The sequence below is a fragment of the Botrytis porri genome (genome assembly GCF_014898465.1).
Source record: "Botrytis porri strain MUCL 3234 chromosome Unknown BPOR_011, whole genome shotgun sequence".
In the NCBI taxonomy this organism is placed as follows: Eukaryota; Fungi; Ascomycota; class Leotiomycetes; order Helotiales; family Sclerotiniaceae; genus Botrytis; species Botrytis porri.
The window spans coordinates 411,047-423,043 of record NW_024066085.1 but is presented as its reverse complement, the minus strand read 5'-3'; the positions used below and the strand labels follow the sequence as shown (position 1 = coordinate 423,043).

The 11,997-nt window shown below is 41.0% G+C and overlaps 6 protein-coding genes across 6 annotated transcripts; 3 read left to right on the top strand and 3 right to left on the bottom strand.

Annotated features, from left to right (window-relative positions):
• Positions 1 to 1,741: 1,741 nt before the first annotated feature.
• EAF01_008152 (uncharacterized protein) lies at positions 1,742 to 4,376 on the top strand (the record flags this gene model as incomplete). The annotated part of the gene is made up of 8 exons (XM_038916408.1): positions 1,742 to 1,794; positions 1,860 to 1,958; positions 2,015 to 2,275; positions 2,348 to 2,376; positions 2,610 to 2,936; positions 2,999 to 3,864; positions 3,931 to 4,088; positions 4,145 to 4,376. The coding sequence occupies 8 exons, from the start codon at positions 1,742 to 1,744 to the stop codon at positions 4,374 to 4,376; spliced, it is 2,025 nt and encodes a 674-aa protein (XP_038767770.1).
• A 946-nt stretch (positions 4,377 to 5,322) lies between these two features.
• EAF01_008151 (uncharacterized protein) lies at positions 5,323 to 6,858 on the top strand (the record flags this gene model as incomplete). The annotated part of the gene is made up of 1 exon (XM_038916407.1): positions 5,323 to 6,858. One exon carries the CDS (start codon positions 5,323 to 5,325, stop codon positions 6,856 to 6,858), a length of 1,536 nt encoding a protein of 511 aa, XP_038767769.1.
• A 410-nt stretch (positions 6,859 to 7,268) lies between these two features.
• Positions 7,269 to 7,808, top strand: EAF01_008150 (uncharacterized protein; the record flags this gene model as incomplete). Its single annotated transcript, XM_038916406.1, has 2 exons — positions 7,269 to 7,379; positions 7,458 to 7,808. 2 exons carry the CDS (start codon positions 7,269 to 7,271, stop codon positions 7,806 to 7,808), a joined length of 462 nt encoding a protein of 153 aa, XP_038767768.1.
• A 343-nt stretch (positions 7,809 to 8,151) lies between these two features.
• Positions 8,152 to 8,891, bottom strand: EAF01_008149 (uncharacterized protein; the record flags this gene model as incomplete). The annotated part of the gene is made up of 3 exons (XM_038916405.1): positions 8,152 to 8,178; positions 8,238 to 8,579; positions 8,679 to 8,891. 3 exons carry the CDS (start codon positions 8,889 to 8,891, stop codon positions 8,152 to 8,154), a joined length of 582 nt encoding a protein of 193 aa, XP_038767767.1.
• A 942-nt stretch (positions 8,892 to 9,833) lies between these two features.
• EAF01_008148 (uncharacterized protein) lies at positions 9,834 to 10,525 on the bottom strand (the record flags this gene model as incomplete). The annotated part of the gene is made up of 3 exons (XM_038916404.1): positions 9,834 to 9,922; positions 10,085 to 10,267; positions 10,372 to 10,525. 3 exons carry the CDS (start codon positions 10,523 to 10,525, stop codon positions 9,834 to 9,836), a joined length of 426 nt encoding a protein of 141 aa, XP_038767766.1.
• A 1,055-nt stretch (positions 10,526 to 11,580) lies between these two features.
• EAF01_008147 (uncharacterized protein) lies at positions 11,581 to 11,886 on the bottom strand (the record flags this gene model as incomplete). Its single annotated transcript, XM_038916403.1, has 1 exon — positions 11,581 to 11,886. The coding sequence occupies one exon, from the start codon at positions 11,884 to 11,886 to the stop codon at positions 11,581 to 11,583; it is 306 nt and encodes a 101-aa protein (XP_038767765.1).
• Positions 11,887 to 11,997: the final 111 nt, after the last annotated feature.

Here is an 11,997-nt window from a genome sequence, read left to right as displayed (position 1 = left end):
CTCGATTACCTAACTATATAAATTTACTTCTATTATATCTCTCAATATTAATAATAATCATTATTATAATAATTTCTATTATAAAGTCTGTTTTATCAAAATTATAGAAATCTCCATTCAAAATGTTATATTTCGCTTATATATTTACAATTAATCGAAATTATTTTTCAATAAATTTGGAATCTTTATAAAGAACTTTTTGAAAGTTATAAATATAATTAAAATATATCTTTAATTCAATTCAACACTTTACAAATCAATATATCTAAAACTTCCCAATACATTTCATACCCTTCGATTTAAGAATATAATTCATTATATCTTTTATATTTTTAAATTTAAATAAAAAACCTTTTAAATTTATATCAAAAATATATTGAATAAATACTTTCTTTTCTAATTCAATCAAATTATAACTTTTTAATCAATTCTCAATTATATTAGATTTACTTTAAATTCTATTATTTAATATAATTTGAAATATATAATAAAACTAAATTACCTTTCAAATTAATAATTTTTTATTTAATTTAATAGTTTAAATAATTAAGATTATATATACTTTTTTAAAATAAATTTTTATAATTAATTATAAAGAAAATATATATTGAATATAGAATAATAATTTGAGGTAAAAGTGGTCGATTTATTGATATGGTTGATCCACTGATAAATTATGTTATTGTTTACCTTGCCTATTACTCGTTCATTGTACTACTGCAAGTACAATTAGCTGCACGTTTCTATCATTATGTTTTGATTAGAAGATTGGATCCCAGTTTGCTTCCTGGTCAGTCGTTCGACAGGAAGATAAAACTTGTGCAGCAAAACGCACGACGGCACTATGGGAGTATTTGAAAGGGGGATTCAAACCAGTCTGAACTACAGCCAAGGATACTGTGTTTGGACGAAAGCCGATTAAATATTGATGAGAATGGAAATTCGATTCATCTACCTGATCTTGATTTGAGGCCAAACGACTTTTTTGTGAGAACTTACGTAGTGGCGGTCTGTTCTGTATGTTTTAAGTGGTCGCATGAAGCTTGTCTATTTCTTTGACTTCCAGTGTGGTCAGCAATCACTAGGCTATGCGAATGACAGAGGCTGAATTGATTTATGTCTCGTGGTTCTGTTACAGTGTACCACGAATCGTGGCGATACAGCCCAACTCTGCATACTTGGCGGGGCCCCGCGTTGGGGAATATTCGTGCTGTTGCCTTCACACACAACTTATGATTAATTTATGCGAAAAGAGACGGGATATATCAGCGCAAGCGAACAAGCCATTTCGAAGTTTGTGGTTTTTCCCTTTTCACATTGTTACTTCCCCTTGCAGGATGGGCTTGTCGCTCTTGATTTTCATTGGAAGTAAGATTATTAAACAAGCAAATTAATTGTTCACCCGCGGCCTTGGAGGCAATTGGCCTAGTCTAGTGACTTGTCAGCCTCAACTTCTGGAAGCCATATGTTGTATATATAATGTCAGACTACACAAACTGTGCCATTCAGGATTCAAGTGCAGCCTTTTCGTGTCTTACGTTCACGCACATTGATGATGATGAATTTGTCAAACCAGGATTGAGTAAGTATTTTACATACTAGGGCAGCCATCGTTTCGCTTAGGCAGTATAGAAACGATCAGAGGCTGCATTACTGGTGTTATATATGTGACTCTTTCCCCGCTTTTCATACATTGTCATTGTATCCCTCGTTTCAGGATATTAGACAAAAGGTGTGTACAATGCCAGAACCAAAGTACCTTGAAGAACATGTTAATTTTGTTCATCCGGAATGGTATGTTGCATTTGACACTCGTTGAGGCGAGTTTCATATTTAATGTTCACTGATGAAAGTCCAAGGACACGATGGCAGGCTACTGGTAATAACTTAGGTGGTTATACCGTCGAAATCGAAGCGAATCAGCACCATATCAACCTGAACAGCAACTTGGATGCTAAGTGAGAATTGCCTCGAATCCCCCCAGTACTTTTAACTTGCTAACCCTCTAAAACAGGATTCAAAATCCGTTATCTGGAATTCCAACAACGTTGCTATACGATCAAGTCAAAGCATTCGCAACTAAGCATCAATTGCTCAGTGTCCTTCCAATATTGGTCAAAGGGGCGTTGGTGGCACAAGATCCAACCAATTACGAAGATATTAGAGGTGAAAATGCTCTAAATGAAGAAGAGATTGAATGTTTGAGGGATGAAATCCTTCATAGATGGAAACAGCCATGGGCGTTGTATATCACTATCATTACATGTTCCATTGGGTATGTCTCTACCCCGCCTCAGCACTTTACTTGTACTTTACTTGTTTAGCTCTCTGACTTTCGTCACAACAGAGCTGCCGTTCAAGGATGGGACCAAACAGGTGGGTTAACCAGAATTTTTCATGCTCGCGCTGAATATAGGGATTGAAAAAAAAAAAAATCAAGGTGGTTTCGGATAATCGAAGTTGAGCCGAATGCAAACCTAACAACAATTCAAATTGGAAGAACTTCGAATGTGTCACCGCACTGTCCTAGTGGGCTCAGAGTGATTGTTGCTGTGATCTAAACACATCTAGTTGTCGTGAAATGGTTATTAATTGATAAACAAATGCAGGTTCGAACGGTGCAAACTTATCGTTCCCGGACCTCTTCGACATTGGAGGAAAATCTACCCGAGATACAATGCTGGTTGGACTCTGTAATGCCGCCCCATATATCAGCAGCGCAGTTGTAGGTTGTTGGATTTCTGATCCTCTGAATAATCATTTCGGACGCCGGGGAACCATATTTGTCGCCGGAAACTTCTGCCTGTGGAGTGTGATCGGTAGTGCATTCACGACAACATGGCAAGAGCTTTTTATTTGCCGTCTTATACTAGGACTTGGGATGGGTGCGAAAGCTTCGACAGTTCCTGTATATGCGGCGGAAAACTCACCTGCAGGTGCGTTCGCTCTTTTCTTCCCTCAACTCAATATCATAACCTCAAAGCTAATTTTTGATTAGCCATTAGAGGTGCGCTCGTTATGTCCTGGCAAGTATGGAATGCTTTCGGGATTTTTCTCGGCTTTTGCGCAAATTTGATAGTCGCGAACGTTCCTCGAATAGCCTGGCGTCTTCAACTCGGCTCTGCATTCATACCCGCTGTACCTCTTTGTATCCTTATCTTCTATTGCCCAGAAAGTCCCCGCTGGTATATGAAGAAGGGGCGATATCCAGAAGCATATCAGTCTTTGTTGAAGCTTCGGAACAATCCCCTACAAGCTGCGCGAGATCTTTACTATATCCACTCCCAGCTTGAGCTGGAGGCAGAGATTGTTGGAAACCATACTTACTTGACACGGTTTACACAGTTGTTCACAGTGCCTCGGTTAAGAAGAGCGACGCTGGCTAGCTTTACAGTCATGCTGGCTCAACAAATGTGTGGAATCAACGTCATTGCGTTTTATTCATCGACTGTCTTTCAAAAAGCTGGTGCCGGCAGGATCAATGCACTTTTAGCTTCATGGGGGTTTGGTCTAGTTAACTTTATCTTTGCATGGCCGGCTATATGGACAATTGATACTTACGGCAGACGAACATTGTTATTATTTACGATTCCTAACATGGCTTGGAGTATACTTGCTGTGGCGCTTTGTTCATTGATACCGGATTTGAGTCGAGCACATCTAAGCATTATGGCGCTGTTCATATATGTTTACGCTGCTTTCTACAGCCCTGGAGCTGGTCCAGTTCCATTTACATACTCTGCTGAGGTATTTCCGCTATCGCATCGTGAAGTTGGAATGGGTTGGGCTGTTGCTACCAACTTCTTTTGGGCCGCTGTATTAAGCATTACTTTGCCTAGAATGCTTGATGTCTTTACTGTTGCCGTAAGATATGCATTCATCTGAATCAGACAGAACCTCTATTGATATGGTTGCTAATTTTTCATATAGGGAACTTTCGGTTTTTACGCCGGATTAAATCTCATTTCATTATGCATGATATTTTTGTGGGTACCGGAAACCAAGCAACGTACACTCGAAGAACTGAATTTTGTGTTTGCTGTTCCCACGCGCACGCACATGCATTACCAGCTTACTAAAGCTCTACCGTGAGTTGCATTCTCTTCTCTCGACAGTAAATAGCATCATTGACTGAATCAAATAGATGGTGGATAAAACGATATGTTTTGCAGCAGAAATACGCAACCCTCGAACCACTATACGATTTTGAGAAACCAATAGGCCAACGAGAAATCGACGAATTACATGAAAATGATAGGTTGAGAGCCCAGAGGAGACAGGATAGTGAGTGGATGGCAAAGCGTCAAAAACAAAGCTTTGTTGGAGGCGGGGAGGCCCCCAGAGGAAGCACTCCCATTAGCAGGAGGCATCTATGATGTATTATCATAGAGGTGCTGCATTTTGTTTCAAACAGGTTTATAACGCTCAAAATTTCGACTGAGGTAATTCCCCCTTATCTCAGCCAATCTAACAATCAAAACATTCTTCAATCTATCACTCAAATGGAAATCACTTAATTATTCTTTGACTTTTATATCGTGAATTAACCCATGATCCTTGGTTTCACTATTTCGAGTCGACTTTCAAGATATAAAATTGTGTGGAATGATCAACAGTTGCTGGTTACTTTTACGTAAGTTTGATTTCAATTTCCAGTGCATGTTGAGTGTTCAACGGAGTAGCTAGGATCTAATTAACATCTAATCACTTAGATAACTGGAATTTCGATATATTCAGTGTGCATTCGCCGCCAGTCTTCCAGACCAGGCTCATTGCGCAGCTCGACCACTCGGTAAACATTAATTACCCGATAAAGGAGTCGTTCTTGTAGGCGTGGAAGGGATGTAGAATCATCAATGCTATGGATTCAGATTGTATATTGATCCACTACCGAGGCGTAGTCATCCTGCAAGGAAATTTTAAGTCTTCCATATTGGTAATGATGATGATGATGGGCATATACTATACTTGAATTTTGAACTCTCTTGTTTCACTCCATTTAGTCGATATTACACGGTGCTGAACTGTAAAGCCCCTATAAGTTGGAAAATCTCCGCGCCCTTTGTGTAGTCGCACTTTTTATATGTCCGCAACACCGAGCTCCTCGCATTGAACCGCACTTATTCTCATATTCCCCGCATTTTGAAGTAACGCTCAAAAACTCCGTCGTATATATGCGTTAATCATGCATTGCAAGCCGAAACTTATCCGAAGTGTGTTCATGTAGTTGTGTTTGAGTACATATATCTTGCCAAATCTTGCCATCTCGTCTCACTATCCATGCTCTTCTAATTCCTCTTCTCTCGAGGAACGCAAAACAGCATGCTTCAAGAAATTATCTCTCTCCCAATATGGGCACACATTACGATCTCAGTATCTATTTACGTCCTGAGTGCCGTATTCTTTGCAATCATAGACCCTCTCCGCCATATTCCAGGACCGTTCCTCGCACGCTTTACTCGAGTTTGGTATTGTTGGGAAATATACAAAGGCGATTTCGAACGTACCAACCAGCAATTACACACTCGATATGGCCCTATTGTCCGCATCGCACCGCATGAATACTCAATTGATGATGTTAATGCTGCCAAAGTCATCTACTCTATTAGTGGAGGCAGTTTTCCAAAAGCGCCATGGTATACGGCATGGCAGCCTCCGAATCTCAATCCAGCTTCGATTTTCTCTGAACTTGATTCACATAACCACTCTGTACAACGACGTAAGGTCGCAAATTACTATAGTATGAGTTCTATGGTTGGATATGAAGGCCATGTGAATAACTGTTCCGAGTTACTCTCACGAAACTTGGTGGAATTGGCAACTTCGGGAGATTTTGCTAATATGCAGCATTGGTTGCAATGCTATGCGTTTGATGTTATTGGAGAGATTACATTTGGTCAACGCTTTGGATTTTTGGATAAGGGAGAGGATAAGGATGGTGTGTTCAAGGCAATTGATAATGGAGGATGGTATTCTACATTTGTTGGAATTTGGAGCTGGCTTCACGCTTGGATATTCCCATTATTGCCTAAAACTGGCGGGATGGCATATATAGTCAAGTTCGCAGCGGATAGAATTGCAGAAAAAACAAAGGTGTTGAAAGAACAAAGTGGCGACAGGAAAGAAGAAGGCACTGCAGATTTCGTGACGAGGATTCTGATGGCTTCTGAAAAAGACCCTGGGAAGATTACGAAAGGAGATTTGGCTACCACATGCCAGTCCAACATTGCTGCAGGAAGTGACACAACAGCCATTACCCTTTCGAGTGTGCTTTACCATTTGTTGAAGTACCCACATACCTTTCAAAAGCTGCGAGACGAGATCGAAACTGCGGCAAAGGAGGGAAGAATATCAGATCCTATTACCTTTAAAGAAGCCCAGGGACTACCGTATCTACAAGCAGTTCTCAAAGAAGGATTGAGAGTCCATCCTGCTGTGGGTCTCGGGCTACAACGAATCGTGCCAGCCGAAGGTACTACCATCGCAAACCAATTCATACCAGGTGGCTCTACAGTAGGCATCAATGCATATGTGGCTCATAAAAATACCTCCGTCTGGGGTTTAGACGCCGATCAATGGAGACCCGAAAGATGGCTCGAAATTGAGAAGCAAGGTCGAGGTGGAGAAGTAGAAAAGTACTTCTTCGCTTTTGGCATGGGATCGAGAACTTGTATTGGCAAGAATATTAGTCTTTTGGAAATCAACAAGCTGATACCGCAATTGGTGAGGAGATTTGACTTTGAGTTGGATCCGGATGTGGAGAAAAATGGGGGGTTAGTTTGTGAGAACAGATGGTTTGTCAAGCAAAAGAATTTTAGAGTAAAGATTTTGGGAAGGAGGGACGGTAACATCGAATAGGATCGGATTTTGTCTTATGTCTGAAATGTTTTGATTGGGCTTGTTGATTTCAATGATTTGGAACTTGAAATTTGGGGTTGACAACGGTAGGTGATAGAGAGGGGAAGTATCTAGGATATGATTGGATCGGTAACAGATCTTGGGGCAAATTATTTATTCCAATACAAATTTAATAGTCGTGCGTCTTGATAGAAATATAAGATGTCTGCGATGCTATCAAATAATCAAAGTATTTAAATCGACCTCGACGCTTCAAACACCATATAACCTCAAGGTTAATTATGTAACTTCACGCTAAATAAAGTTCCCACTCCTAAATCCATGACCTCATTATCCTTCCACTCTGCCAGGTCCTCCAACCCACCTCAAAACAACAATCAATTTCACGTTCCTCCTTCACACATTCAAAAATGTCTCAACCATTCATCCTGACTCTCCGCCTCGACGCCTCCTCCGAAAAACTCCTCACAGCCCTCCGGACCCGCTATTTTCCATCTTCTCGAAACTACCTCTCTGCACATGTAACTCTCTTCCATGCCCTTCCCTCTTCCCAACATTCTGTTTAAAAATCCACACTCTCTTCCCTCTCATCACGAGAGCAAAAATTCAAAGTGGGTATCAAAGATCCTTTTCCCTTGGGAAAAAAAGGTGTCGCGCTTAACATTGCATCTTTCAAACTACGGAAGATTCATGAAGAGTTACTTGGAGAGTTCAGAGAAAAGGGTGTGCAATTGACGGAACAGGATGACAGGAAAGTAAGACCGCATGTTACGGTGCAGAATAAGGTTGAAGAGGGGGAAGCAAAGAGAACGTTGGAAGAGATGAAGAGGGAGTGGATGATGAATGGAGACGGGAATGGGGGAATAGGGGGAATGGCCGAGGCGATTACTTTGTGGAGGTATGAGGTCAGTGGGGAGTGGACGCATTTGGAGGATTATGAGTTCGCGTGATGGAGGATTGGATGAGGGGAAGATGGAGGAAATTCGTTGTACAACAAGATCTGAAAAATGATCATCATTCACGAAAAATGATTGAGAAGATACTTGGTATCTTAAAGCAAAGATATTCACCCAACACATGACCTTACATCCAGAATCGTCATTTCTTCTATTGCAATATGGATTTCAAAACCGATTATGAGGAAATGATATAGAAAACTTCTTTTCCGGCTACTCTTTTGTGTGGTTCTCCAGAGCGTATTCTACCCATATTTCTGGAAGTCCAAGGATCTTGGTTTCCAATACTTCCAAATCTACCAACCTCAAGAATATTTGGAAAACCAATCCTAAACTTCTACGCAGTATCCAGAATAAACGGTCCCTATTCAGAGTATTAGTACCGCCCTCTTCACCATGACTATTCTTCCCTTCATAACTCACAATAAAGACCAAATTTCGATTCACAATCTTCCAGAGTCCATTCGCCTTCTTCCACGTATCTTCATACCTGCCCGTCGCAAAAAGGGTTTGACTATCATCCTCTATAACCGGCGACGTATGCGGTAAGAAAAAATGACTAGCTTCAAGATACGTTATGGAGATCGCTGAGGTGGGCGAACATATAGCTATATACTGGGTACCGTATCTATGATGCGTCCCCGAGAATTGATTAATTTGGGCTGCAATCGCATCTGTGATATTTTGTAGTCCATATAGAACTGGTAACGGCGCTGAATAATTCGCTCGGGCGTCTGGAGCGAAGACCCGTGAGAATGCTTGCCACTGGGTTGGGAAATTGGGTGTTAGGATATAAGTACTTGGTATTTTGGAGTGGATATTGAGAGGTTGTAGGGAAAGTAGCTCTGTTAATCTTTATCTTACATTTCGTCCATCAATGGCAAATGCATATAAAGATAATGTGTTACGGATAGTTTCTATAGCAATGGGATCTGTGAGAGGTGATATGGGGAGGATTTCTGCGAGTTGATATGAGGATGCTGGACCGGGAGATATGTTAGGACATCTTGAGGATTCCAAGGAGATAGCGCGAGATATCAGTCCTGTTGAAAGGACTAGACATTTGAGAAATTGCATTTTGAGAAATGAGGAGTGTTGAAGAGGTTTAGTAAGAGTGATATTTATTGGGAATTTCAGCAAAATCGCAGTGGTTATAAAGTAAGATACTCGAGTGCTTTACCCCTCATCCTACCTCACGCGATGTAACTATACCATCCCTTACTTTCACCTGCAGCCAATAAGATCCATGAAGCGTTCGGCAGAGCTCCCCATGTACTTAGCGGGGCATGACGGGCGAATCCTTCATCTTCTACACGGGGCTTAAAAGATCACATACATAGCATTTTCTGATGCGGAATGATGATTGATTGGTTCTTGGTTGCCGAACTTCAAGATTATTTGAGGCAAGGAAAGTCCTCGTGAGGAGTACCATATACACTTTTTCTTTTGAGAAATATCATCAGGAGTAGAATTGTTTGAATCTCATGCCTAGAGACTGGAATATTCGTCCTATTTAGGAAATTGTTTTAAAATAAAACGTGTTGGTTGCACTGCTATTGGCTGAAAATCTGAACTGATGAATTGCTGAAATCCAAATAGGGGAAACTCCAGAAAATGCAGGAAATTTAAACCTTGGTCTAAAAATGAATCACTTCCTCTTGCTCACCTTTTTCAAATCTCGTTGTGAAATTGAAACTCATGTGATTGGAAAAGACGCAATGAGGAACAAGATTTGACTCGATCAGCTTTTAGATATGCTCTGGCGAGACAATAACTTCACAAAATAGTGATTATCTAGAAGTTTATCATATTAAACTAGACGCAAACAGTAGAACTAATGATTCGGAAACTTGCATGCAAACCCCTCAATTCAACTCAAAGACAATAAACGAATGCGCAACCTTCGCCCCCCCACACTTCGTCAATTCTACTCAAAAATTCCACGTCTGCGCTCAAGTACTCCTCACTCCAACCCCCTTAAAAACACCTAATAGTGCACTCGATCATGAGAATAAAAGTTTAAACTCCAGAGAAAGGTCTACACTTATTCGCGGCACAAAATCCATCACAGCATGATCCGAGAAATTGTCCGTTTCGGTAGCAATCGCCTATTATTATGAGATTAGCGTTTTTCTTACCATATTTTCCCTTCGCCTCCTTTTATCTCTCTCTCCCTCTCTATCTTCCCCTACATCACATATCTCCTTATTTTCATTCTCAAATCCAACCCCAAATTCCCAATAAAAAGAAAAAAGAAAAAAAAAACTCACCATAATTAGGAATACACCTCTCATCCGTCACCTGACAACTCACCCCCGTAATCGGGGTCGGAGGCCCCACACTAACAATCCCTCCATTATTCACCAACGCAACCGCGTTATCATGGTAGAAGGTACAGAGATTAAAGACGTCGAAGTTGGAGGAGCGGATGAGAGAGATGGAGAGGGGGTTATCTGGGTGTGTGAGGTTAGATTTTGGGGGGCTTCAGGGTGGAAAAAAAAAGATGAAAGAGGAAGGAGGGGGAGTTGAGGGAGAGAGGGAGAGAAGGGGAAAGTACTCGTAGCGTGAAATTGTCCATCCGCAGGAACTGTCAAACTGTAACTTGCTGGACCCCCGATGAGAGTAATATCTACATCGAAGTAACTGGCAGGCGCAGCTGCGACTCCGCTGATAGCTGCGAGACCTAGAGATAAGAGGGTGGAGAATTGCATTTTGATTGTTTGGATATGTTTGAAAATTTGGAATGATGATTCAATGTATGAGATAGTAATTGTAATGGTGATGATGAAGAAAAACTCTTACCTTCAGGAACTATCCAGAACTTATATACTCCAATTCCCCAGACTGTCACCTCATCTTTACTCTCGTATATCCAGCTCCTCCATCTCCAAGATACCACTAAGCATACTAGGTACCTCATAAGCTTAATCCCACCACCCCGCCATCGTTGCGCTGTCAGATTCAAATCATCGCTCGTACCCGTCCCTCAGCACCCGCTATCCGAGACCCCAAGCTCCCCCATATCTCACCAACATTAAACATATTACAACTACCTATAAAAATCACCGAACCCGAGATACGAGCATCACCACCTAAATTCAGCTCTCCCCACCCACAAGTCTCGTAAAACCCACCAACTAGTAGAAAATTCCCCAGCAGCCCAAAGTTTAAAATCACGAAAAAGATTTAAGAATGTTATAAATAGTTTGACGATCCATTCGCGATGGCATGATGTGGAGAAGCTGTTCTTCAGGTGATGCGGGCGGATCAGTAAGGTTCGTGATGTGTGGTTAAGCGATGAAGTCATGGTCTGATGTCCCGCTTACCGCCAAGACGGATCCGCGTTGAGGCTGAGAGCGTGCGGTGCTACGATACGATATGCCACGTGATTCACGTGAACGATACGAGATGGGGTTGCTAATGGCTTGGAAAATGAGGAGATAAATACGAATGGCTGTGTTGAGGTGGAAGATGGAGATTGGGCGGTCAGAAACTTCAATTTTTGGATTTGATTGAATAACTCGAGTAGTTTGGAATACAAAATTTATTTTGAAAATTGTACATATTGAGAACTTGGTGGAATTTTACTTGAAATTGTGGATTATCTTGACATTGAAGGTACGAAGCTTCCTCGGAAATTCAAAAATCAACGCGCGTGTATTGTTCAGTAATATCTTCAACTTGCTAAATACGAGACGAGACACTTGTCCAATCCACTTCCTGTGATCAAAAGCTGGCGCCTGTCCATAGGGATATGCATACGTGCCTAATTTCCCTCCACACTCATAACGGTTCGAACGTGTTCAAACTTGAGAAGCCCACCCTTGTGACTAGCAAGCAATTTGGCCGTCTTCAGAATATTTTTAGTTTGTCTTCCGTTGATGTTTGAATCGGCCAATTTGCCAACCTCAACATCAGTGATTTGATGATGATGTTCTTGATCCTCTCCACGCCATAGAAAGTTTCTCCAAATCTTCTCTCTAGCATTCTTGTCCAAATCCTTGTAATTCATGCTTAAGTGAACGCGTGATCTGAAAGCAGAATCAATATTGTTTACACGATTTGTAGTCATGAATTAAATTCCTTCATAATATTCAAGTGTTCATAAGAAGATCGAAACAATCTTGTTGCGCTCCAGGGAGTTTGAACTTTGTGTCTCTAAGAAAACATCACATTCGTCCAA